This window comes from Sceloporus occidentalis, unplaced genomic scaffold (assembly GCF_023333645.1).
Source record: "Sceloporus occidentalis isolate IW3139 unplaced genomic scaffold, rSceOcc1.0.p SCAF_165, whole genome shotgun sequence".
NCBI lineage: Eukaryota > Metazoa > Chordata > Lepidosauria > Squamata > Phrynosomatidae > Sceloporus > Sceloporus occidentalis.
Window position 1 is genome coordinate 1,208,558 of NW_028317145.1, and position 26,563 is coordinate 1,235,120.

The 26,563-nt window shown below is 43.4% G+C and overlaps 2 protein-coding genes across 2 annotated transcripts in view; one reads left to right on the forward strand and one right to left on the reverse strand.

The window, feature by feature from the left end:
* The window catches only part of LOC149279465 (thioredoxin domain-containing protein 16-like), a 32,913-nt gene extending 12,871 nt beyond the window's left edge, over positions 1-20,042 (reverse strand). The window contains exons 1-13 of the mRNA XM_089501175.1: positions 19,898-20,042; positions 18,889-18,971; positions 18,105-18,166; positions 17,537-17,611; positions 16,274-16,395; positions 15,496-15,586; positions 14,170-14,326; positions 13,794-13,960; positions 5,526-5,586; positions 4,672-4,789; positions 3,352-3,498; positions 2,618-2,677; positions 938-1,106 (exon numbers count right to left, since the gene is read on the reverse strand). Coding sequence (XP_089357301.1) covers positions 938-1,106; positions 2,618-2,677; positions 3,352-3,498; positions 4,672-4,789; positions 5,526-5,586; positions 13,794-13,960; positions 14,170-14,326; positions 15,496-15,586; positions 16,274-16,395; positions 17,537-17,611; positions 18,105-18,166; positions 18,889-18,971; positions 19,898-20,042 — 1,457 coding nt within the window. The remainder of the gene's footprint in view (positions 1-937; positions 1,107-2,617; positions 2,678-3,351; positions 3,499-4,671; positions 4,790-5,525; positions 5,587-13,793; positions 13,961-14,169; positions 14,327-15,495; positions 15,587-16,273; positions 16,396-17,536; positions 17,612-18,104; positions 18,167-18,888; positions 18,972-19,897) is intronic.
* A 1,323-nt stretch (positions 20,043-21,365) lies between these two features.
* On the forward strand, positions 21,366-26,320 carry LOC149279466 (integral membrane protein GPR137C-like). Its single transcript, XM_089501171.1, has 7 exons — positions 21,366-21,683; positions 23,424-23,467; positions 23,657-23,879; positions 24,354-24,503; positions 24,923-25,048; positions 25,123-25,247; positions 26,179-26,320. Exons 1-7 carry the CDS (start codon positions 21,366-21,368, stop codon positions 26,318-26,320), a joined length of 1,128 nt encoding a protein of 375 aa, XP_089357297.1.
* Positions 26,321-26,563: the final 243 nt, after the last annotated feature.

Sequence of the window (26,563 nt, forward strand, 5' to 3'; positions counted from 1 at the left end):
GCCAAACCTAGTGAGCTTCTCCTGCAACAGGGCTGAGCTTACCCTGTATAATGCATTGTTAATTCAGTGAAGTGGCTTTGAAGAACATTACTACACATCATACATGGCCAGCACAGCTTCCAGCACATGGAGATATTCCGCTCTCACACAATTTCCTGAGTTTTTCAGGTAAAAGCCCAGGGAATGTGCCAGGGGGCCTTATTATCCTCTAATCACATTGCCCACATGATGTATTTAAGGGACGGTGACTCGTTCTGCTGTTCCACAGAGAAATTGACTCTGTGCCATGAAAACATAATTTTCGGGGCCATATGTTCATTTTTTTCTGTTGTGTTCCGCTTCCTTGTTACATATTTTCTTTATCGCATTACGGATTTATTCAATAATGTATTTCCTTCTCACATAATCTCAAAGGGACAGCAGCCACGGAAATCACCCCCAATTACATATTTAAGGAAGCCTGCATCCTCGGTGAGAAAAACATTACTTTTGCCATATGTTTTACATTATCTAATATTTCCATGTAGATAGTATTCAGAAGAGGAGAGATATATGACCTCATTTATAAAAGGCAATAATGGTGCTAAATGTGATGCAGAGGGAACTTTCCAGAGTATGCAGAGGGCACTTTCCAGATATGGCGGGGTTATCACCATAGCAACTAAATGTTATCAGACTGGACCATTCCATTGGTGAGAAGATATGGGATAAAGTAGGAAAATACATCAATCAACTGGCCCAAGTTGAACATTTCATAAACTGGTTAAGCATCTTAAAGAGGTTTAATAACACCAAACGGTTTTAGGCGCAGGTTTGCTCAGTTTGTATATCTTATCGTCATGGCAAACAGTGGCTTTCACAGCGGACACTCCTCATCCAGTAATTTCCCTGGGTCTGCTTTAAATACAGAGAAGCCGTACATTTCATACATACTTACAGCGCGATGAATTTCGCCAGATCCTCGGAGCCCATCATTCCCGTGTAGAAATACGGCTCCTTCCCCATTTGGTAAATCTTTGCGACGGGAATACTAGTTACGTTTTCGTCACTGCAGACGTAAGGCCAATCTGAACAGTCTACTCTGGCCAAATACACACCCAGCGTATCTAAAAAAAAAAAAAAAGGCAGGAAAATAACGCTAGCGTATTTTATTATACTAATCTCTGCTGCTCGTGTGCGGAGCAGTACCAGTATCAGATTCAGAAGACAATGCAGTGGTGCCATCATATTCCGCAGCGCTGTACACTGGGATTAGATCAGGGGCTTCAGCATCCTTAGTTACCCAGATGCCCAGATACCCAGACCTAACCCTAAAACACCAACGCATTTCACAGGTGCAGTCCTCGGTTACAATACACAACTATTTCAAACCTCTAGGACCGGGGCCGGGCCAAGACAATTAAACAAATTATACATTTAAATAAATTAAAAATAAAAATATTAATTAGTAGTCAACTCTTAAAAGTGAGCTCCGTCACAATACAGAACTTCCGTAAGCGGAAGGTGAGCAGAAGACCTCCCGGTCCAGTCAGCACGACACTTACTTGTCTAAGAACTCTATAAACTTAGAACTATATGTTGGCAGGCAAAGTATGTCTAAGACGTCTTATCGTCAAACACAGGACCTGAATCTTTGTTTGGACACAGACCTCTAGTTAGTATTATTAATAAGCAGAGGACATAGAGCTTGATTTCGATGGACAGACATGGAACGGAGCTATAGACAAAGACCTCTATTCGGTATTATGATCACTCCACGATCAGCTCTTTTTCATTATTATCGCATATTATTAACCTATTAGCAGGGTCAACAAGATTGCAAGCTCTCAAGAGCAGGGCTCTCTTTTCCTTTTGTACTAGCCAGTGTTAATGTGTGTGACCTTAAATTACTTTACAGCCTGTTATTGTAACAGCGCTACGGAATCTACCGGCGCTATAGAAATAAACGTAACGTACATGGTATTTCATCAGTGACTCTTTATGTTTGGTTAATAAATTGTGTTTTTTTTATTATTTTAAACACGTAGAGAAAGTGTTTTTACTTGACTGGAATAAAGAGGATCCTCCACAAATATGCGTGTTCACATCCGATTACGTAAACCTGTCACAATTACCCCTGATGGTGGCTTTTGGCCTAAAGGCAAAATAATGATGCAATAAAATCCTATTGCCGAGTTAATATATACATCTTAAGAACTCATTTCAACAGAATATACGGATTACATAATATTTTATATATATATATATATATATATATATATATATATATATATATTATATCTCCTTGGGCTATTTTCATGGGATTTATTGTAATTAGCTGTGTGGTCGATATTCCCCTGGCTTTTAACTGTATTTAATCACATGAGGGTGACTGTAATATTTTATATAATTATTACAAAAATATGGATATTAATATATTATCTATGGAAAGAAAAAGAATTGTCTCAATTCGTCTTTGACAGTTATATAGTTTTATTGATAGTCTGCTGAATATTTTTTGATGTTCCCGTCATTCCCACACTGTGTGTATCACTTGACGCTAAGATTGTAGAGGCTGTAGTGTCGCGCATGTAATATGTGCTTCGTAAAAGTAACAGTGAATTTCTATGTTACGTACTGTTGTATTTTTCTGCTATTTCGAGAAATGACCGCAGGAACGTCATGGAGACCGCTTCCCCTATGGGAAAAACATATACAAGTGAGGTAATTAAAAAATGTACATTCCTAGTAAGGCCTCTGTATATTATTAATATAATAAGCGCCTATGTCTAATGCATTCTAAGCAAAGGCCTGGAAGAACCGCTGTATACAGAGAACACACTTGATCGCCCAGAATAACCACCATTAAACGCCATCATGTTTTATCATTTGCGTCTATTCACTAACGGGGGAAAGATGTGGTTTCAGATCCTTGACTTCACTTTACATTACGAAGGCCCAAACCCGGTGAGCTTCTGCTGCGGGAAGAGCTTGGCTGGCCCTGTATGATGCATAGTTAAAACGGTGAGGTTTAAGCAAAAGTCTGCTCACCTGTTGAACTATACATTATACAGGGCCAGCTCTCTTCATACTGGAGACACTTGCCAATGTTGGTCCTTCATAATGAATAGTCAAGCGAAGGAGTAAAAAGTGCAGCTTCTTAGTGAATAAAACTCATTTTTTTGGGTCAAACCCCAACAACTACTTTACAAAATCATCTGTATTAAATGAAGCATTAAGTGTACTACATAGCATGTAATGTGAATAAGATTTATTACACCTCTAATCTCCGGTGGAAATGTTTGAAAGCTAAACGCGTGGCCACACGGCCAAAGTATCTACTGATGGGAAAGAACGCGGCTCGGAACTTACAGCCGGCGTAGAAGAGAACCACCGAATGACGCTTGCTGTCCACAACCGCCTTGAATGTTTCATCTGTCAGCTCGGCTACTAAATGAACGGCCAAGACCCTCTTCCTATCTTCGTACACCGCTCCGGCTACCTCATCATCCTGAGTCTCTGCAGCGGAGAAAGTTATGCCCACTTTAAATATTTAAAACTCAATGTATACGTTTAAAAACGACCTCTGAAGACATTTAAACAACACTCTTTCAATCAACTGAGCCACAAAGAAAAAGTGCGCTTTAAGTGGTTTTCTGGCTAGTAGTAAATATGCTGCGACTTAAAAGATTTAGTAGAACGTGTGAGCCAGACTTCTCCCTGAAACAAGCAGAACATTTGTCATCGTACGTATACAAAATATACATTCAATGCGATGACCTGCACTGACTCCACCAGATCTGGGAATAATGTGGAGTTATACGAGATATATATATATACGTCTAACGCTTTTTCGTTTTGTCCCATGCTGACATTGTTGGTCCCGTCTTATTTACCCAGCTCTCCAAGGTGATCACTTTTATTGACAAAGTTGTTATCTGGGAAAACGTCACGTAGGCTTCCTAGCCTCGCAGCTAAAAACACGTTGAACCCCAAAAGAATCTCGCCGGTTCTCACCCCATTTCCAACCATAGGCTCGAGAACTCACTAAACCTGTATTCAAGAACTTCAGTTCAACTACTACTCCTGGACCTGAAGCCTGGATTTAGTACGTAAATGTAGAGATCACTCAAAGGTAAAGCGGGTGAGAAGATCCCTGCAGGAGCTCGTTAGGGGGTGCCTGGCAAGAAATGTGGGGGGGAGGATGCCATATGCCTGCCGTGCAGCTCTGATTCTGTATACATATAAACTTTACAGGTATACGCTTTAGATGTTACTTCATATAAAAGAGTAAACATATATCTTAACATGCATATAATACAAGAATAAGATGGCAGATAACAATGCAGACCATCAAGTCAGCCCTTTTTTTTCTGCTGTAAAAAATCTAAAACCTCAGTCGGTCCTTAATTGTGTCCAATATTTAAGATAACTTTATGCCTTATCTTATGCATGTTTATGAAATGCTTCACTGTATAACGTCTTTCACTTCTGCTGGAAGGCTGTCCCACCTATGCACCACCGACCTAATGAAGCAAAGCTTCCATACGATAAATGTAAGACCCTCTGATTTTAGACCATGACCCAACATCTATCCTTCCCTGAAATATACTTTAAACATTCCAATCTTATCCTGTCTCCCTTTTCTCTTAACTCTCTCTGTTGAAAGTTAACATTTTTTTTTCACGTTACCTTGATCCTCGTGGATCGATTTTTCCTCAGATTCCTCATTTTCTTGATTTTTGGAATTTTCAATAAGGTCTATAATGTCTTCGGTGTCCTCTAGCTTCATATATTGCACAGGCTCACTCTGGTAACACAAGGATAGAGCGGGTGATTACAAAGTCTCAGATTTCTCTATATTAAAACGATCCAAAAAACGAATGCACTCACGGGTCTTAACATATAAAAGTGGGAAAACTTTATTCAAGGGTTGTCATAACAGATCAAAGTTTTGGGTCAAAGCGTGACCCTTTGTCCGAAACGTTGATGTGATATCATGCGATATGTGATGTTATACAGCTTCCCGTGGAAGGACCCGGGCATTTGGATTGTTTATGTAGGCTGAGTGCCCGGCTAGTGGATTTCTATATTTATACAACTGCATACATACAAACAACCGTACATACGCACACGCATCCATAAACAGCTTTTTCGCAAGTATATATGCAGACAAGAATGCTTGTCTTCTCTCCTCATCTAATCGCCCAATGCAAACTCGTGCAAGTATCTGCCTCAATGGAAAATAATTTACTTGCATATGGGTGCTCATCATGATGCTATATAAATAAAAGATAATAATACTAATAATACAAACACTAATAATAATGTCAGCAAACCCCGACACACTTGAAGAGACTCTTCCCTTACTGTGTGCATGCAAACACTCAAGAATAGTTGAAGTCATGTTTATGTGACGGATCTCCTTTAATCCTTTAAAGGCAGATGAGAGAGAGAGAGAGAGAGAGAGAGAGAGAAGAACTCACTCCACAATGTCATGCAAGTGTTTATGGCACGTGGTGAAATGGAGTCAATAAATCACGCACCTCGTCTGCTCTTTTCAGGGCTACGTTGGCATTTAGCGGAATGTGCACGTCAGACGCTTTCCTGAAATAAACAGAGCTTATTAACATTAATCATTTCAGTTATATACAACGGACATTCAAGCCCACCCTGAGCTGATCACACGAGCTCGAAGGGAACCAAAATCAAACTAAAAACACGGGCACCTCAAGTATTTTTTTTTTTTTTTTTTTTTTTTTTTTGTAAAGTAATTTTTATTTTGTCAATAGAAAAGATGACTTCCAAATAAGCGCAAATACAGACAAAACACCACATCATAGGTACAGTGTACATATCACGACAACGCCAATGAGCGCAGAACAGGAAATAATGTAAACCGAATGTACCCTAACAATAGGCCTATGGCACAACGCCCAAAGGACGAGGGCCCAAAAAGGCACACAGTGAGCGCACAGAATATCAGCGCCGGTGAGTCTGGAGTAGGTGTAAGTATCGAAAATCATCTCCAAGGAGAAATGCAGAGAAAAGAAAAGAGAGAAAGCCAGAAGACCAAAGAGAAGCACTGAGAAAAGGAGGGGGGGCGAAAAGGGAAAAAAAAAGAAGGAGGGGAAAAAGAAAAAAAAAAAAAAAAAAAGAGAACGCAGCCAGAAACCTCAGAGCCTCAGCTAGCCGAACAACAGGTAGCAGCCACAAGTCAGATCCACGAAACCGTAGCTGGTGACATCCCAAATTTCTCCATCCACGGTCCCCAGGTGAGAAAGAAAATGTGGGATTTGTCATGCAGGTAAGCCGTGATCTTTTCCATCTTCAGCATATGCCAAATTTTAGCTTCAACGACGTGCAGCTCAGGAGTGCCAGATTTCCATACGTGGGCAATAGCGAGACGGACCGCCGTACAGACTCGAAATATAAGACGATGCGCTGGTTTAGACAGAGTATCCGAAGGATAGCATCTACAGAGAAGAGCCGACCAAGGCTCGGGTCGGAGGGGTTCCCCTAGAGCATCGCTCAGCAAACTGAAGAAATGGGCCCATATCGGCACAAGCTTGGGGCAGGTCCACCAAATATGCAGCGGGGTCCCCGCCTCGTCACAGCCACGAAAACAGAGAGGGGAATGCGTCGGGAACATATGGTGCAGACGTGAAGGGGTGAGATGCCAGCGAGACAACACCTTAAAGCAGTTCTCCTGCACGAGGGTGCAGGCGGTGACTTTCCAAATGTTCTCATAAATTTCCCCCCAATCAGAGGAGTCGAGGGCATGATCCAAATCGGTCTCCCATTGGCGTTCAAAAGAAGGCGAGGACGAGTACTTCACCCCCAAAGCATGGTTGTACAGAAGAGATATCGCCCCACCGATTTTATGGGAACGCACGCACAAATGTTCATAAAAGGTAGCAACGTAATCCGGAAAGCGCTTGAGGAACTGAAGGAGAAAATGAGAAATCTGGCGGTATCGAAAAGTTTCGGACAAAGGTATGTTGTGCAATGAGGCTAGTTGCTGGAAGGAGCAGGGCCGACCGTTGAGGAGCAGATCTCCCACTGTAACCAGACCCTTGTCAACCCACCACTGGAACGGACGAAGCTGAAGACCTGCCGGGAAATCTTGGTTCTGGAACACCGGTTGCAATCTAGAACCATTGTCCATGAGCTTATATTTGCGACGAACCCGGTACCAGAGAGAGAACGAATGCAGGAGGGTAGGGCTGTCGGATATCCTGCTCTTATCCAGGGTAGGGAGCCACATAAGCCATCGGAGATTCGCCCCAGAGGAGAGATCAGACTCCAGCTGAACCCAGCGCGCAGGGGAGGGGCGCACCGAGAGGGACAAAAGCATGGCCAACTGAGCCGCAACATAGTATTCATAAAGGAGGGGAGTGGATAGCCCTCCAGCCCTCTTCGACCTATACAGGGTCGATCTCGCAAGCCTGCTCCTTCGGCCCTGCCAAACAAACCTCTCAATAGCCCCCTGAAGGCCCGCAATATCTTTCCGAGGGATCGGCAAGGAGATAGAACGAAAAAGATACAACAACTTGGGTAATAAATTCATTTTCACCGCATAGATCCTCCCCATAAACGATAAAGCATAGGTGGACCAAGTGGCAAGATCGCGCTTTAGGGCCTGAATGAGCGGCAGGTAGTTGGCCGCGTACATCTGGTGATGAGAGGGGGTGATATTAATGCCCAAAGACCGCAAGGAAAAAGGCCGCCATTTAAAATCAAAATTAAGGGAAAGGAGCTTAACCGTAGGGGAGGGAAGACTAACATTTAAGGCTTCGCATTTGTCGGAATTGATCTTATAACCTGAAAGCTTCCCGAACTGCCCAAGCAATCGATACAAATTAGGCAGGGACGTGAGTGGGGACGTCAAAGAAAGCAGGACATCGTCTGCAAACAGGCTAAGTTTGTAGTCCCGACCACCCACAGTAAGACCCTTAATATCCGGGTGCAGACGGATGGCCTGAGCTAACGGCTCAATGGCCAGTGCAAATAACAATGGCGAGAGGGGACAGCCTTGGCGGGTACCCCCCTTAATTGCAAAAGACCGGGAGCGGAACGTGCCAATATCCACCACGGCAGAAGGAAGCGTATATAAAGCCTGCGCACCGCGCAAAAAAGCCCCGGAAAAGCCAAAGGCCCGCAAAACCGACCACAAATACCCCCAGTCCACTCGGTCGAAGGCCTTTTCTGCGTCCAGAGACAGGAGCATCATTGGCGACCCGAGTCTCCGGCACGAGTGGACCAGGTTCAAAGAGCGCCTAATATTATCCGGGGCCTCCCTCCCCGGGACAAATCCCACCTGGTCAGGGTGGACCAGAGTGGGCAAGACTTTGTTTAACCGGAGGGCGAGCACCTTGGCAAAAAGCTTCAGATCAATATTAATAAGGGAGATGGGTCTATAACTGGAACAGAGCGAGGGGTCCTTGCCTTCCTTGGGGATCATAACTATCTTGGCTCTCTGCATGTCTACAGAGGGGCACGCCTCCCCCTGGAGGAACGTATTAAATAATGAGGCCAGATGCGGAAGAAGGCAGGCAGCAAAAGATTTATAATATTTAGCGGTAAAGCCATCGGGACCTGGGGCCTTCGAATTCTTAAAACACTTAAGGGCAGCAGAGACCTCATCCACCGTAATAAGGGCATTCAGGTTAGCTAGGGCCGAAGGAGCAAGCGAAGGCAACTTACACTCAGAGAGAAACTGTCGCAGATCAGACGAAAGCGAAACTGCGGGGGAAGCTTTCTTGCCGTCGTATAGATGAGAGTAGTACTCCGCAAACCGATCCGCAATCACTCCAGGGTCAGAAGTCAGGCTGCCCGATGTAGTCTTTATATGACGTATAGTCCGGGAGCGAATGATGTTCTGTAGCCTCCTTGCCAACATAGTGTCCGGTTTATTCGCCTTCTCGAAGAACCGCTGTTTAGTGCGGAGAAGCGCTCTGGTGGTGTCAGATGAAAGCAATAGATTAAGCTGGCCCCTGGTAGAAACTATCTCCCGCAGAAGACGAGCGTCCCCGGAGTGTTTGTGCTCCGCTTGAAGTCTAGAAAGGGTGGCCCCCAGGTCCTCCATCTGAGAAAGACGTTGCTTCCTCTTGGCCGAGTTCAAAGCCAGGAATTGTCCCCGGAGAACAGCCTTGTGGGCGTCCCAGGTAGTACCAAGGGTAACATCCGGAGTCATGTTCTCCTCGAAGTAAGTAGTAAGGGATTGGGTGATGGTCTCACGAACAGCAGGGTCGAGAAGCAGGGAATCGTTGAGTCGCCAGAACGGTCGCAAGTTCGGTGGGAGAAGGCCGACCAGGGAAATCTCAACCATGGCGTGATCGGACCAGGAGATCTCGTGTATCTTAGATCCAAGAAGCGACGGGAGGAGGCATTGATTGACGAAAAAATAGTCCAGCCTAGAATACATTCTATGGGGGTGAGAGAAAAAGGAATAGTCCCGATCAGTAGGATGGAGGAGCCTCCACGCATCAAAGAGTCCAATCGACTTGACAAAGCGCTGCAAGGGTTTAAAAATAGAGGTCGGACACGTCCGGGCTGTCGAAAGAGTCCTATCCATATAGGGGTCCAGAACTGAATTAAAATCTCCGCCAATAACAAGACCACCCGGTGGAGTCGTGAGAAGTAACTGAGCAAGCTGATCGAAAAACGCAGACGTCGGAGGGCTAGGAGCATACACGTTGACAATTGTGAGCGGCTGATCGTTAAGCAATCCGTCCAAACGTAGGTATCTTCCCTCCTGGTCAGAGAACTTGTGGAGGACACGAAAAGGAAGTCTCTTATGTATGAGAATGGAAACACCATTATGCTTATCTGGAGCTGCAGAATGAAAATGTACAGGAAATCGCGGATCCCAAAACTTAGGGAGACATCGCTGTCGGAAGTGGGTCTCCTGGAGTAGAACAATGTCAGCTTGGGAGCGGACATAGTGCCTCACCGCCATACGCCGCTTTTGCGGGGCGAGCAACCCCTTCACATTGTGGGAAACTACCTTCAGCCCGGGACGATGTAAGGAAGCCATTGGGCAGAAAGCTGGGCCCGGAGGAAGGAAGAGGAGAAGAGAAAAGAGAGAAAGAAAAAAGAAAAAAGGGGAAAAAAAAAAATAAAAAAAAGGGAAAAGGAGAAAAGGGAGAAGAAAGAAGGAAAAAAGAGGAGGAAACAGAAGAGAGAACACCAGTGGGACAGACCACCAGGAAGAGAACAATACAAGGCAAACTGAATAGACTCAACCCAAATGTGTCTATTTCAAGAGTAACACAGGGGAACCAGAAGGAGGAGGAAAGAACGACACTCCCCCCGGCAACAATCAAAAAACGTAACACATCACCGGTAAGATTGAGCAACAAAACAAACCCGATCAGGGCAATAAGGAACGGCAACCCCTACGACCACGGCTATAACCTCCCCGTAACAGAACCAAACCATCCGCGGAAAGTCACGGAGACATGTGTGGAGGAGAGGTGACATGAGTGTGTGGAAAGTGTGTACGATGTTGGCAAGGCACAGTGTGCAGGCGGCCGCTAGAGGTGATGTACACCTTGCGGTCATACCGCAAGCAATGAGAAGTGCCCAATATATATAAAAAAAAAAACAAAAAAAAAAAGGAACATGCATGAGTGTGTGGAAAGTGTGTACGCAGTCGGCGAGGCACAATGTGCAGGTAGCCGCCAGAGGCGATGTACATCTTGCGGTCATACCGCAAGTGCTGAGAAGTGCCCAATAAAAATGCATACAGCTACAGGACCCCACAGGCATAGAGCCAGCAGCGTAGAGCCACGCACGTACGCACATAGGTAGACGTGCAAACAGGTAAAGTACATAGTGTCGGTAGCAGCTAAATACGATGTACAGCCGCATGGCACAGCGGCCACCCAGTACCCAACGTAATAATAACAATAGAAAAAAACAAAAAAAACAAACAAAAAAAAACATTAAAATAAGGTGAAACGTGTGCGTACATATACAGGACCCCACAGGCATGGAGCCAGCAGTGCGGAGCCACTCACTTATGCACGTATATAGACGTGCAGGTAAAGAGCGCCGAGTAAAGCACATAGTGTTGGTAGCAGCGAAATGTGACGTACAGTCGCCTGGCACAGCGGCCACACAGTACCCAATGGAATAATAATACTAGTCAAAACAATAATAAAATAAATAAAGAAGGAAAATAAAGAAGAAAAAAAAAAAGGTAAAGTGTGCGTACATATGCAGGACACCACGTATCAGAAGCATGGAGCTAACAGCATGGGGCTACATAAATAGGCATATATGGGGCCATGCAAACATATAGAGATAGGCGGTACGACAGCATGAAAACCAGTACACAGCACGCACATATGCATACAGTGGAGGAAGAACAGCAGATAGGCGCCCGAAGGCAAAACTGCAACCCCCACACCGGCGAGTGGGACCGACACAAATAAATGCATAACGACGACGGCGAAAAAATAGATAAATAAAAATAAAAACGCGTAGTCCGACATAAGTCCCACGAAAATAATAACCGACGATAAAGAAAGCAAAAGAAACTCAAATTAACACGAATCGAGCCCTTAGTTATCCTCCACTGTGAGAGCAGGGACGATCCTGAAGGAAGGCCAACAGGTTCCCCAAAACACACGGTGAAAGAGCCGCAGGGGTCAGCAGTAGCTAAGCCAGTCTCGAAGGCGCTTCAGGGCTAGCAGCCGGGCGAGGTGGCGAGTGAAGCCGCTCCAAAGCCCGTGGGGAGCGTCCCTCCAGTCGAGGAGAAGCTGCCGTCTCAGGAGGTGGCCGGTCAAGGCTAGCAGGCGGTCGGAGTCCCAGGCGGCGCAGGAACGGCCCAGCATCGGCAAGCTCCCGCAGTTGGAGAAGTAGACTGCCTTTCTGGACCAGAAGCTTGAAAGGGAAGCCCCAGCGATAGGGGACCCCACGCTCCCGCAGGAAATCCGTGAGCGGCTTCAAGGCCCGGCGCTTACGAAGAGTTGAAGGGGCAACATCCGCATACCACACCGGGGCAATGCCATCCAGCTCCGGGGAAACATTCCGGGTCGCGCGGAGAACTGCCTCTTTCGTTGCAAAATAGTGGCACTTGAGGACGATATCCCTGGGAGGCTCGCCATGTCCCGGTTTAGGACGCAGAGCTCTATGGATCCGCTCGAGGCGCAGCTCCTCGTCCGGCACATCTGGCAGAAGTTGCTGTAGGTAGCGGTGGATGTATGAACGAATGTCCGTCACGGTCTCCGGAACCCCCCTCACCCGTAGGTTAGAGCGCCGGGAGCGATTATCCATATCCTCAACAGCATCCTGAAGATCAGCGCACGTGGCCTCCAAGCGAGCAATGGCGTCATCCCGTTCCTGCTGAGCCGAGGTAAGGTGATCAACCGCTGCTTCAAGGTGGACGGTCCTGGAGGCCAGAGCAGTGAGATCCGCGGAAATAGCCGACAGGCCAGCTTTAAGATCGGCTTGTAGCTCCTGCTTGACCGATAACACGCAGGCCTTGAGGTCCGCGATGTCGCTGCGTGTGCTCAGGCCTGCTGCATCCGCGCCGTCTAGGCCTTCACCCCGCGCAGCGTCTCTTTTCTTAAAAAAGTCTGGAAGCTCAGAGGAGGCCCCCGGTTTTCCGCCCCTACGGGTGGACATCACAATGCCCGACGACAGAGCAGCAAAAACGATCGGGTAAGGCTACTGGTAGTGGCTGTAAAAGCTATCGTTGCCGAGGGAGAGCAGGAGCTCAGTCAATGTGCGTCCATTTCCCTCGAGCACCAGGACACGCCCCGGCACCTCAAGTATTTTAATGAAAACACCTTTTACTAGTATCAGGTTAAAAATAAATTTCCAACAATTTTGTGCTCTTCTCTTTTTAAAGCAGTTGTAGTTTTTGTATAATATAATGTTTTCAGTCAGTCGCATATTAGCTATTTGTCCGTGTTCTTGCTCTGTTATCAAACACCCTGCCTCCTTATCACGCTGCCTGTGGTAAACAATAGAGTGGCTCAGTCTTAATCACCAAAGCAGACTAGTGTTCTGTTAAAGGGAACTGTAGGAGGGTGCACCACTTTCCTTTGGTCTACATTATACAAAAAGTACAGGGAGGATTTCCTTCCCTCAGCTGTTCAACAATAGGAGCTTTCCTACATGGTTCAAGGAAAACTCCCACCACATTTGTATTATTAGTATCAGATTAAAAATAGTCTCCCAAAAATAGTGTGCTACTTTCTTTTTTAAGGCCTTATTTATGTATAATATGTTTCAGGTAGCTACATATTATCAATTTCTCTGAGGAACGGTCTTTATCATATGGCCTTATGGTAAAACAATAGAATGGCTCAGTTTCAATCACCGAGCTGGACCACTCTGACTAATCAAGGTGTATGGAAGAACGGACTTCATTAGCACTGCCATGAAGTATAAGCTCAGCGTGGTGTTTGGGCAGGGAAAGTCACCAAAATATCACGACTGACAAAAATTACGGCCTCCAGGTCTGCGGATAAAAGGATGGTTTTTTTCCCCGACGTGACATAAAAAAAAAAAAAAACTTTAAATTGGGGCAAGTGTGAACAAAAGTACAGAAACATTGCCACAGAATTCTGGGGAAACCTGGTAATCTATTAAATGTGGACATTTTTATTCACACAGACTTTTGTGAATCTGCTACAGACATTTTTTTTTGTAAATAAGTAAATTTTTTAAAATAAATTTGGTGCGTCTGATGAATGGTGTATATTTTGTTTTTCGCAGGACGGTCATCTTTCCGTTATCATATGTGCCTGACCCCATGTTTTATAATCAGGCTTATTTTAAACACAAGTGATGACTACCTCTCTAGTATGGCTAGGCCAGCCTTCCCGAGTAGCTGCCAGGCCAAATTTTCCACTGTTGATCGATCCGCTTCCGAAGTCTCTTGCCGACTTAGAATGAAAACCATTGGCAAACCAAGCTGGAGGTGAATACTTGAGAACTTATCAGGATCTCCAGAAGCTTCAGCCTAAAGAAAGAAGAAAAGGTCACATTGGTCGTCCTGTTTTAGATCTGCTTAGCAAATGGGTAAGTCTGGTCTGGTTTTGTGATAGGTTGTTCTTTTGTCTAAGGCGGCAATGCGATGCCACAGACAGTATCCGACCTGCGTATAAGCTGACAATTAAGCTGTAATCCATTCCATAGCAGAGGGTAAAAATGAAGAAGAGTGGAACATACCAAAAGCGGGGCATCCATTAGCTTCAGAAACCGATGGATACTGAGCGTAGTTACTGGCTCATTCAGTAAAGTCCTTTGACACTTCTGAGTCAGGGATGTTACTGCTTTACAGTGACCGTAAGCAAACTTGGCAGGTACAAAACGGGACTCTCCCGGACTGCAGATCAACACAAATGGTTAAATACAAGCAGAACATGTATAGGATTAATTCATTCATTACTTTTAACAATATAAATAACGTGCAGGTTGGTAAATAGTTGGATATGTACTGTCTACGGCTATCAAACATGGGAAATGATAACCAGTGGGGACCATGAAGACCTGATCAATGGCAGCAACCTCATGTCCCTTTAAAACAAAAAAATGAAAAAGCTCCCATCCCCTGTGCCGGCTTCTCTTCTAGGGCCATGGACTATAGAGGAAGCAGAGATCCGTACGCTTTCTGTATAATTTGTTCCCTCTAGTGGTTTCTAGTTTGGCTTCAATGCAGGTTCAACAAATGTATCATTCAACTTATCTTCCTAAGTACATTAATAGCAAATACATATCTCTATCTTTCTCATACAGTATATATACACCTACACTATCATTCAAAAGTTTGGGGTCACTTAGCTGTTTTCATAGGGGCCAACAAGGACATTTCTAGCTGTAACATCATTGCAAAAGGGTTTTCTAATGATCAATTAGCCTTTTAAATTTAAACTTGGATTAGCGAACACAACGTGCCATTGGAACACTGAAGTGATGGGAGTCATAAAGGGCGTCTGTACGGCTATGAAGATATTTCATTAAAAATCAGCCATCTCCAGCTACAATTTACAATATCAACGTCTATACTGTACTTCTGATCCATTTCATGTTATTTTAATGTACAAAATGCGCTTTTCTTTCAAAAAACAAGGACATTTCCAAACTTTTGAACAATAGAATATATTGCCTTAGTTCATTTGGAAGACGTGGCTGCTAATAAAGGGACATTTTTGTAAGACACTAACAGGATCTCATACAGTTTCATGAATGGGGAATATCTGAGAGTAAAAGACTACAAGGCTCACAATCTCAGACAGTAATTGGACTATCGCTGCCATCTAGTGGATACTATGGAGAACTACAATCTGCTTTCCCAGGATTATGTTTTTTATTCTTTAAACCAGAAAAATAATGCCGGCTCATTTAAACAGATATTACAGGAGTACAAGATATTGTGTGAAACCCAATGACATTGCCAAAATCATTGAATTTACCATTTATGTGCATGGACTGTTCATAGATCCTCCCTATATCTTTGGGGTTTATTCAGGAGAGCTGTGGTTGTGTAATACATACCTTAAATCTTCCAGCAAAGCTGCTTCGGTGGTTAACACAAACTGGTACATTGACCCGTAAACGAACGCAGCTTCCATCACAGATCTGTGTTCTAGGAACATAAATAAGGTTAGTTCTTTTGAGCAGGGCCCTCCTCACCTGTTGTCTCTGTTTTGTTATATTACATGCTACTTGTTATGTCCTGTCTACCCATTATACAGCGCTATGGAATTTGATGGCACTATATAAAACAACAGTAAGAACGGACCCCGCAATAGACTGGGCATCTCTTACGCTAAGATCAAACAGATACCACAACGTATAGTTTCCATATTCCGAAAGCATCTAGAAGTATTTGAAATCTCTTATTACCTTCACCTATAAAGTAATGGCTTCTTGGATCAAATAAAATACCAGAATTTAAGATTTTAAAATCCATATCAGCCTAAAACGTATTAAACACCTTAATATTATTCTTTTATTAAAATATCATTAATAAAAATGTTGACTATTTTAGGCTGTAGAGAATGTCATCAGGAAATAGAATATTGACCTAAATCAATTCAGTATAAAAAGTCTACTTGTGTTCATTTTTTTTTTTAATCAGGTTGCTCTTTAGCTTTAAAAAATAAATAATTGTTTTTGTCGCTATGCAAAATAAAAAAGTACAAACAAATGTTACCATAAAATAATAAATTTACATGGAAATACATATATATACATAGTATAATTAACAAAAACAGTGTTAAAACATAAAAAGATAAATAAAAAAGTTTAAAAACCTAATTTATTACAATACCTGGTGTTCCTATCGCTTGCACATAGACAAAAACAACATTTCGTTTCCCCTTCGTATTATTTTCTATGTTGTGAAGCTCCGGGAGGGATGTTATATATTTAACTTCATTATAAAGTAGAACACTGAAAGAAATAAAACAGAAAGACTACAATTAAAAGATAACGGTAACAACACATTATTGCATATGCATTAGATAGATAGTGAACAGTATTCCTTCATACGTTAAACATAGAAGGTTTTGTAACAGAAAATAGAATACGATCTTTGTCGGTCCACAATTCCCCATTAAATATGAACAATACAGCAATACATCAAATCAATGCATTTAAATAATTGTACAAAAAAAAAAAAATCAGGGCTGGTTCTAGGTATAAAGACATGTTATATACACCGATCAGCCGTAACATGATGACCACTGACAGGTGACGTGAATAACGCTGATAATATTGTTATCATGGCGTCTGTCAGTGGGGGGATATATTAGGCGGAAAGTGAACATTCCATCCTCAAAGTTGATGTTAGAAGCAGGAAAAATTGTCAGCGTAAGGATCTGAGCGACTCTGACAAGGTCCAAATTGTGATGACGAGATGACTGGGTCAGAGCATCTCCAAAACTGCAGCTCTTGTGAGGTTCCCGGTCTGCAGGGGTCGGTAATCAAAAGTAGACCAAGGAAGGAAAAGCAGTGAACCGGCGACAGGGTGATGGGGGGGCCAAGGCTCATTGATGCACGTGGGGGGCGAAGGCTGATCCGTGTGGTCAAATCCAACAGACGAGCTACTGGAGCTCCAATTGCTGAAAAGGTTAATGCTGGTTCTGATAGAAAGATGTCAAAACACACAGAGTGTCGCAGTTTGTTGCGTATGGGGCTGTGTAGGTGTTGACTTGGCCTCCTAATTCCCCAGATCTCAATTTTCAGGACTTAAAGGTTCTGTATCGAATGTATCGGTTTGTTTAAGTCTTCTCTTGTCATATCCCTTGAATATATGTATTGTATTAAGTGCTGCGTCTCGATTTCGGATACCACAACACAGCTTCAGAGGTCTAGTGGAGTCCAGGCCTCGACGGGTCAGGGATGTTTTGGCAGCAAAAGCGGGGCCTACACAATATCAGGCAGGTGGTCGTAATGTTATGGCTGCTAAGTGCACATTTATTTGGAGGTAACTGTGTTTAAGCTTGACTTAACTTTTACGCTTGATTTTAGCATGGATTTTCAAATAACATTTTCCAAAAAAGCAGTCAATAAGAAAATGTGATCTACTTACAATAAAACATTTGCCACAATGGCGTTTACACTAAAAAGTGCGTCTGTAGGGAACTCCCGTAATAATTTTGTGCCCCTACAAAAAAAAGATTAATTAAAAAGTATTCATTTGTTATAAACTCCTCAACCTATATTTTAACTAATCAAAATAAAAAAAGAGAGCCTTGCAAATAATCCAATTTGTAATAAACCCCCCAAAACCTCAATTTATTTACATTAATTGCTTTTGCACCAAGGGTTGGCTGGAATGTGACAGCTGTCCTGGCTGATCAGACTAAAGCCTCCAGCTTTTTCATGCAGTTCCACGTCTGGCCACTAGGTCTGCGGGTCTGTACGCAGCATTTTACGTCAGGGTGGATCCTTTCTTTGACCCATCACTATACATATTCATGTTTCGGGGCTTCTAATATGGTTTAGCCTGCTAAATTACTGCATCATCTGGCTGGTCTTGACCCACAGCTTAACGTTCCAGCCTTACTCTGCTATAGGCTCAATACAGATTTCAATAATTCAGATGTTTACCAAATCCTGTTTCTTTACAACGTGAAGAGAAACCAGCGATCATCTACCTGAACAAATACGCATTCTCCTCAACGCAGTAGTTTGGTGCATCTTCATCCACGCACTTTACCTAGTAATTAAATCAATGGTGTTTATTTAGCATGAAATTATTCCATCACAATACAGATTTCATTACTATTTTTGCATTGAATATGTTTAATGTTACATGGAGCCTGCAGCACACCTTTACGGTTCTGCTTCACCATCTCCGCTCGATTTAACACTTTTACAGCGAACTGCAGAATTCAAAACATCGTCCCAGATATCGATAAATGCCAAACCCTTCCCAGAAAAGACAAAATCTTGTATTGATGTAGAAGCATGTCATAATATTTGCTGGGAACCCTTAATGGTCACATGACACAAAATAAGGGACTGATAGGCTGTTGCCAGATAAACTTAAAAAGCTCCTTAAAAAAAGTTTCGGTGTTTTTACATAATTACAAAATTATGGACAAAATAAAACGACAGGTCGGCTAAGATACATTTCTGGTTTACAGTGTAATTAAAGTGTGAAACAAGCTGCTTAATCTCCAGGTTTAAAAAAATATCTAAAAAAAATCTATAATACATAAAAAATATATAATGGGTTAATAATGTGGATGGGGCCCGATATGTAGCCACAGCCACCACTGGTATAATCATAAAGAAATGACACCCCAGTACACAGCGAAATCTGAAAAATGTCACGTTAAATGTAAACAGTGCCAATAAAGTTTTTGGTTCATCTAGAACCCATTTAAACGTTCCGTGTTCGGTTAACCAATATAATATAACGAACAGTAAACTCACCCTGGCTACAGAAATGCCATAATCCTGAAGAGCTGCAGCGGACTTCTGAAGTTCCTCAAGGAAAATACGATTTCCAGGAGAATCTAGAACGAATCAGCATAATCACTCAATCCGATAATCTGCAGCACTGTAATACATATATATATATATATATATATATACACACACACAAACACACAACGATCAGCCATAACATTATGACCACCTGCCTAATATTGTGTAGGTCCCCCTTTTCCCGCCAAAACAGCCCTGACCCGTTGAGGCATGGACTCTGAAGCTGTTCTGTGGTATCCGGCACTGAGACGTTAAGTCCTGTAAATTGCGAGGTGCGGCCTCCATGGATGCGTCCCGGTGCCGCGTGTTCTCCAGGTAAGGGACGCACCGGCCATCCACGCAGCCCCATCCGTAACAAACTGCAACGCTCTGTGTGTTCTGACATCTTTCTATCAGAACCAGCATTAACTCTTTCAGCAATTTCAGCTCCAGTAGCTTGTCGGTTGGATTTGACCACACGGATCAGCCTTCGCCCCCCACGTGCATCACTGAGCCTTGGCCCCCCCATGTCCTTGTCGCCGGTTCACCGATTTTCCTTCTTTTTTTGATATTTACCGACCCCTGCAGACCGGGAACCTCACAAGAGCTGCAGTTTTGGAGATGCTCTGACCCAGTCGTCTCACCATCACAATTTGGACCTTGTCAGAGTCGCTCAGATCTTCCCACTTGCCCATTTCTCCTGCTTCTAACATCAACTTTGAGGACAAAATGTTCATTTGCTGCCTGATATATCCCCCACTGACAGACGCCATGATAACAAGATTATCAGTGTCATTCATTTCACCTGTCAGTGCTCATCACGTTATGGCTGATCGGTGTATATAGGTATATATATATATATATATGGTGTGTGAGTGTATACGGCTATCCCTTCACTGTTATTTATAAAAGGAAAATAAAAGAATATGATATGACGTGACCGTTCTCTTGATGCTGTTCTAGAGCGCACACTTACCATTCTTACTGAAATACAGGAGTGATGTCTTTCCGGGCGATAAGGCGCTGAAATAGTTATCGGTACCCAATTCCTGCAGCCCGTGCTCTGCCAATGTCATTAGAAATCTATTTAGGCATACAAGCAAAATAATGAGCCCAGGCATCTTGGATCCGTACATGTTCCAGCAGCAGCGATTTGGACCTGAATCAGCTTAATCTGAAAAACAGAATTGCAGAGAAGATGATTACCCTTTAACTCTATCGATGCAATCTACATACTACATACTAGTTTGGGGTAAATTCTGTGCTTTTTCTTTAACCCCATTTGCGGAGTGCCTTTTCCAAGCTATTACTGTAATGTACAGTATATGGGACCACTGACAGGGGGAAGGGGTGAGGACATTAGAACCCAATTGGTCCAGAGTGCCAACTAAGACCCGGCAAACCATCACCGACGGGGGGGCAGAAAGCAAGAGGATTCATTCCGGGCCAGGCTGAGGTAAAGCATTGTATTGGTATCCTAACCACTTCATATTTTGGAATAGCCACATGTTTTAAAGGACCAGTGGTGAGGGAGCTTTTCAAACTAGAAAACATTGGCTAATTAGTGGGGGTGGAGCTAAGTATTGTCTGTCTCTAGAAATCTGGGACAGTTGGCAAGTACAGGAACCCTAAGCAGAGGTGGTATGACGTGACTCAGTAACTCACCATCTCTGGATCGCGTCCCCTTTCATCTCCTCATCATGATTCCCATCCAGTGTCTTAGCACTTCCTGCATGTCCCGGTGCTCACACCTCCAGGCTGCGTGCGCACACTATTTCTCACCCATTCCTCCTAATATCTTCAGCCGGCATCCCTGTGCTACTGACCTTTAACCCCTGACCTCTCACTTCCCTGCCTCCTGCATCCCCATCATACTGCTGCTCAAAGTACCCCCTATCCACCCTAACACTGGCTACGGACCAATCACAGCAAAGAGCCAAATAGAGATGGGCGGGGCATCGCGGAAGACAAAGAATTGACAGGCGTCGTGTCTACCCAATGGGCTGAGCACTCCCAGCGTTGCGGGACAATCCGTAGCCAATCGTCGCGTAAATCCATGCATGCGCGAATAGGGCGTGGCTGACGGCTCACCCTAGCAGATTGACAGCCGGAGAGTCCTATAGTGAGATCAGTAATTGGGTAGGCTGGTCTTCCAAGAGCCAATAGCACAGCTCCTTTATGACTCGAGTCCCTCAAATTGTCTGAGGCTCAGCTGATCTCTTGCAGCGGAGTTGTTTTGAACATACAGAACTGCTGCAGGAGGACAAGGGGGCAGAGTGCTGGGAGGGGGCTGTCAGTACTGCTCCTCTTTGTGCTTTTAATGGGCTGAGAGACCGTTGCTTGGTCAGCTTTTAAAGTCTTTTTATGTATATTATTTTTTATCGTATTAATTGCAGTAGGAGAGCCGGGAGCAGCTGCCCGTCCATGACCCCATCCCTGTAAGCATGCAGGCTGCCATCCCCAGGGCAGTAGAGCTGTGGCTGACAGTGCTGTGCACTGCGCTCTCTTCTGCCCTCTTCCTGATCATCTACCTGCAGCTCTGGCTGCTTCTGCACTACAAACAGAAGAGGCTCAGCTACCAGAGCCTGTTCCTGTTCCTGTGCCTCCTATGGGCAGGATTCAGGACCCTCCTGTACTCCTTTTACCTAACCAGTTGTGTCCAGGCCAATGCCCTGAGGCCCTTCCCTCACTGGCTCCCCTATTGCACCCCCGTTTGTTTGCAGTTCTTCACTTTGTGTCTCCTTAATCTTTATTTTTCCCAGGTAAGTTGCCGCTTTGCTTTGTGTTATGCCAGCGAGCTTGGTGACATCACTTTTAACTCTTGTTTGTTTTTTCTTCTGGCTGAACTTGCTAATTGATCATCTTGTATGGGGGGATGAATGGTTTGGACTCTTAATACCAGTAAATGCCCTCCATCCCCTGCCCAGTTACAGATGGTTGTGGCAAATGTTCAAATGTCTTGTACAGTGTATTATATGGATTAGTTAACTCCCCCCATGTAATACCTAAGTCAGTGCTATTTCTCCCTGCCCAAGAGGTTCTGCAGTAGCTGTAGTTCCTTTGCTGTGGGATAATGTATAGGTTAGCCCTGCTGTGTTATACATACTCCCCAGGAGCTTTCTGCTCTGTGCCATGGAAACCTTCTTTACCTGGTGCTTAGATCTGCACTTTATGACCCAGTGAGTGAGTGCTGGCGGTGTCCCCTTCCCTGCGGGGCTTGGATATCCCCTCACTGTCAGACGGGTACACGCACTTAGGTATTAAATGGGGTGTAATAGAAAGTGCCCAGGCAGGAGGGCATTTGAACCTTTTTATGTTTGGCTCATGAGCCCTGTAGATGATGTCATAGGCAGTGTCAGAGGAGCTGGACTCCTGCCAGCAGTTACGTCACCACTGGCTGCGCTCTTATTGTCAGCGGCAGTCTAATCTCCCCATGTATATCACCTGTCTCTTACCGGCGGCAGATCATCCAAGCCTGATATCCATTTATTTATCCCCCTAACTCAGTAATATACGTATTTTATTGTTCTTTTACTTAACCTTTTAGCTGCAGACTCGATCTGTGTTAAGATCCTCCGTCTTATTTCAATCTCTGCTGCATGTCACATCGTGCTCTTATTTATTGGCATTCTTGACCTAACATAGCATAAGATGTGGCAGTTGCTGGTCATTACCTAGAAGTTATCCCGGCTAGAAGATGAAACTGTCTAGAAAAATTCAATTTTGCATTCTGTGTTGTGGTTCCCACACCCCCCTCCCCCAAACCTTCCTCGCTCATGTAAAAAAAAAATAATATATATATATATATATATATATATATATATATATATATATATATATATATTTATTTATTTTTTTTACAAATATTTTGGAAATCGGTAAATTTTTTACTGATTATTCCGAAAAGGAGAAGAACATTTGCCTAACTGTAAGTCCCATAAGCAACAATGGCTTCCACAAGCCTTGTCCTGGACACTGGAGTCCTGGGCATAGACAGTCTGCCTACCTCTGTCTTCTCCGCACAAGTAAAATGTAAATAAATATTTGGGATTCCATCAAATTCGTATCTGTCTTGCTCCTAAAATATAGCAGATATCTAAATCTAATAAGAAATAAAGGGGAGTACCCCAATTCCTCAAGGGGTAAAACCCCAGTGCAGCCATAGACAATGGTCACTGCCGTCCGCTTTCAGCGCTGAAAGGGATTAGGAGTAACAAATTGGACATGGCTAAACGGCAAGTGTACAGTGACCCTACGTTTATTTCAATGGTTAAGAGCAGCAGTAACAACCAAATGTTTCGGAGAGTTTACCCCCTTTGTCAATGTCTCTGGCGTAGCAGTCTAGTAACGACGCCTAGTTCTCTGAACAAGTAAAATCACTGTGTGATGTATAAGTAACATACAAAAAAGAACGTGACTCGCAACACGCTTACAGCTGGTGTGCTAACTCCACATGTAATGTAGCAGTAAGAAGGTACAATTATTTACTCTTCTCCCCACAGGTTGTTATTAAAGCCAGGTGCTCGCCTGAATTCAATAATTACAAGTAAGTTCCCGATTGTACTCGTTTCTCCGGTTCTTCTGTTAGCTCTATATAATTAGTCTACCTAACGGTACAGACAATTTAATTTTTTTAGCTGATTGTATTTCTAGCTGACCTCCTAATGGGGAAATTAATATAATATATGTGTGTAATACAATGTTGCATTTTTATAATATATATTCTATTTTTTAGGATTCCTCTACGATTAGGATTTTTATTCATAAGTGTTGCGTTCCTAATCGTGAATTTGTCTTGCACTTTGATCGGGAACCAGCCTGGCAATCGCCATAGCTGGATCTCGTTGGCCAGAATGATAATTAGCGACTGTCTGTTTGCCATTTGTTCAATTTCATTGGCCAACTACGTCTGCCAGATTGCCAGCGCATCACCAGCATACGTTTACCTAGAGTCTAAGGTAAAGTCATTATATGCACTATAGTCGTGAATAAGTGCATAGCCCTTTATAATGTCACATATACAGGAAAAGGGATTCCTGGGCACAGGAACACTGCATTTGGTTCCTGTCTTGTAAGAATGTTTGTATGCAGAAGTATTTTAAAGACTGAAGCTCATCGATAATTCAAATGAGGTTCTGCCTGTAGAACTCTTCAAAAATCTTTCAAGACCTCTTTAAGGTCAAATTGGCCATCTAGATCTAGAATGGGGGAGGGTGGTCTTAAGCATAAATACATCAGAGCCACTCCATGGTTTTTAGTGACACATTATGATGAATTTCATGTAAAATCCTAGTGCTGGAAATGTTTAGCAGTCTTATGATCTCTTAAATTCATTTTGTTTGGTTTGTGTTTTTTTTTTTTTTTTTTCTCTCCATCTTCTGGCTGAAATGTATGGTATATGTTGCCGTTTAATGTTTTCTCTCCTTATCTAGGGTGCATCTGGCAATCAGGCGGTTTTAACATGTGCCGTAACTGGTACTGTGTATTTTTTGAGATCGTGCTACAATCTGGTGGTGGTCTTCACCACTCCAGTAAATGAGCAGAGTCCCTTTAGTTATGGTTGGAATGGTGTCACTGACCAGGTGAGTACAAAATGAAAGTAGCTGACGTTTACTCTGGGCTTTATTTGTATTTAGGTTTTGCTCGTGATAAGAGCACAGACTCGAGTGCATGTTCAAATTCAATGCCCTCTACAACTACTATAAAATAGTACTCTGTTATAGCACACTCAACAAGATGTGGCGAAGAGATCCTTGCTAAACAAATTCACTGAGTGACAGTCTTATACACTACATAGACAGAAGTATTGGACAACAGCCCATTACCCCAACAGGGACTTTGATGACATTGCATTCTGAATACATAGACATTAATAATGTAATCAACATGGCCACTAGGCTAAGTAGTCACTCCTCTATTTAGCTTTCTGATCGCTACCGTGCGAAAAATATCCCTTTGTATGTGACCTATATTTATGGCTTTCTGTGCACCCTTTCTTTAGGCTGCTACAGAACAGATTGATGGTCTAGAGTACCTAATCTCTGGAATCCTCTTTATCTGCTGTGAAGTTCTGCCAATGAGTCTGATGGTTTGTTTCTTCCGTGCAAAAAAGCCAAATCAGAACTTGGTAAGTCTTGGTTTATGTTATTTATAGCGTTCGTCTTCTCTCTAAAAGTCTAAATATTGTCTCCATCTCTCTAGGAAGCAGGTGGAATGGTGAACAGCCACAGCTTTGGGTCAAGAGCTTACTTTTTTGACAATCCTAGACGGTACGACAGCGATGATGACTTACCAAGACTCGCAGGTGGAAAAGGCGAAAGAGAGAGGTTAGATCTTAAAGTTTCATACCTGTAATGAATAAACACAAGGTTTATTCCTTAACGGTTCAACATGTAATGTCCGTCTATGCGTAATGAAGGGCACTGTTGATCCTCTGTTTCGTGAAGTTTATTTAAAGAGATGTTTTTGCTACAACCAAAAGAAGAATGCATGTTAAAGTACTTTAATGATCATTCTTTACTTGTAAGACAAAACTGCACACTTGCCTTTTTTAAGAATCTGTAGACCCTTCTCTGTGCTCCTGTTAGTGCCGGGATTTATTACTTAGAGGTCAATCATTGGCAAGAAGCTCACCTGTTGATAAGGGGTACTTCTTGCTAAATCTCATGCAAACCACCTGCAATAGTATTGGGTTGGTAAGCAGGAGATCTGTTCAAGCCAGTAGGCAGTTGGTGTAGAACACCCCAAATCTACCTTGACTGGGACACAAGATGTATGTAGACTTTGAGCACTAATAGATTTGCTGTGGCGGTTTACAGTATAATAAAGTGATGTATGTAGTCTGGTAATCGGGCAGATTTTGCGCTGAATCGCTTATATGGCTTACAACTTCATCCCGTGGCACCATTACTTGCTGCTGGGTGTCTTCACTCATAAAGGAAAAGCTGTCATGGCCAACCCCCCCCCATTCCTACCAATGTGGTTTGTTTTGCCTGCAGTTACTGGTTTAGTGAATAAAGCTAGTAGGCACAAAATGGTGCTGAATGGCACCCAGGCTCATAGAAAGTGATGGCAGATAACTGTGACTTGAGGATAAATAAATGCCAAGGAGCTGGCTTCTCACAGGCTCTGTATGTCTGCTTAAGTGCACATGTGTGTGTCTAGCTGGTGGCCACTTATGCTGGTTCATGCATAGCACATATGGCTATCTGAACTTATGTTATTTATTATACATATGTCTCTTTCTCTTCTGTTCAGCTTGCCATCCCCTCCAAAAACCTCTTCGTGGTACGGAACGATATGTCCAAGTGGCAGCTGCGCCCTCTCCCCACCCCTGTTGGGTGATCCTTCGTCGGGGACTCCTGTGCTCTTCACGTGTGGCACTCATACACTGCCATAACAGGACGATCTAAACGACTTTCTACCGCAGTCCCGATGGTCAGCAGTTTTTTTTTTTTTGGCTTGTTTACGGTTTAACTGAGTTTGCATACATTCCGCTTTCAGGGCAGTTGCCACCTAGCCTTGAATATTGACACATCCTTAATATTTATTACGGTACTATTAAAAGGGTTATTTTTGAGCATGAAAACCAAGTATATATTTTCATTCTACTTTAGAAAAGGATGTATTGGTGCATTTTTTT

Excerpts from the sequence above, each read along its gene's own strand:
- LOC149279466 (XM_089501171.1), top strand. The coding sequence starts at position 21,366 with ATGCAGGCTGCCATCCCCAGGGCAGTAGAGCTGTGGCTGACAGTGCTG. Across the intron at positions 23,468-23,656 it reads CCTGAATTCAATAATTACAA|GATTCCTCTACGATTAGGAT; the intron begins GTAAGTTCCCGA and ends TCTATTTTTTAG. Across the intron at positions 24,504-24,922 it reads GGAATGGTGTCACTGACCAG|GCTGCTACAGAACAGATTGA; the intron begins GTGAGTACAAAA and ends CCCTTTCTTTAG.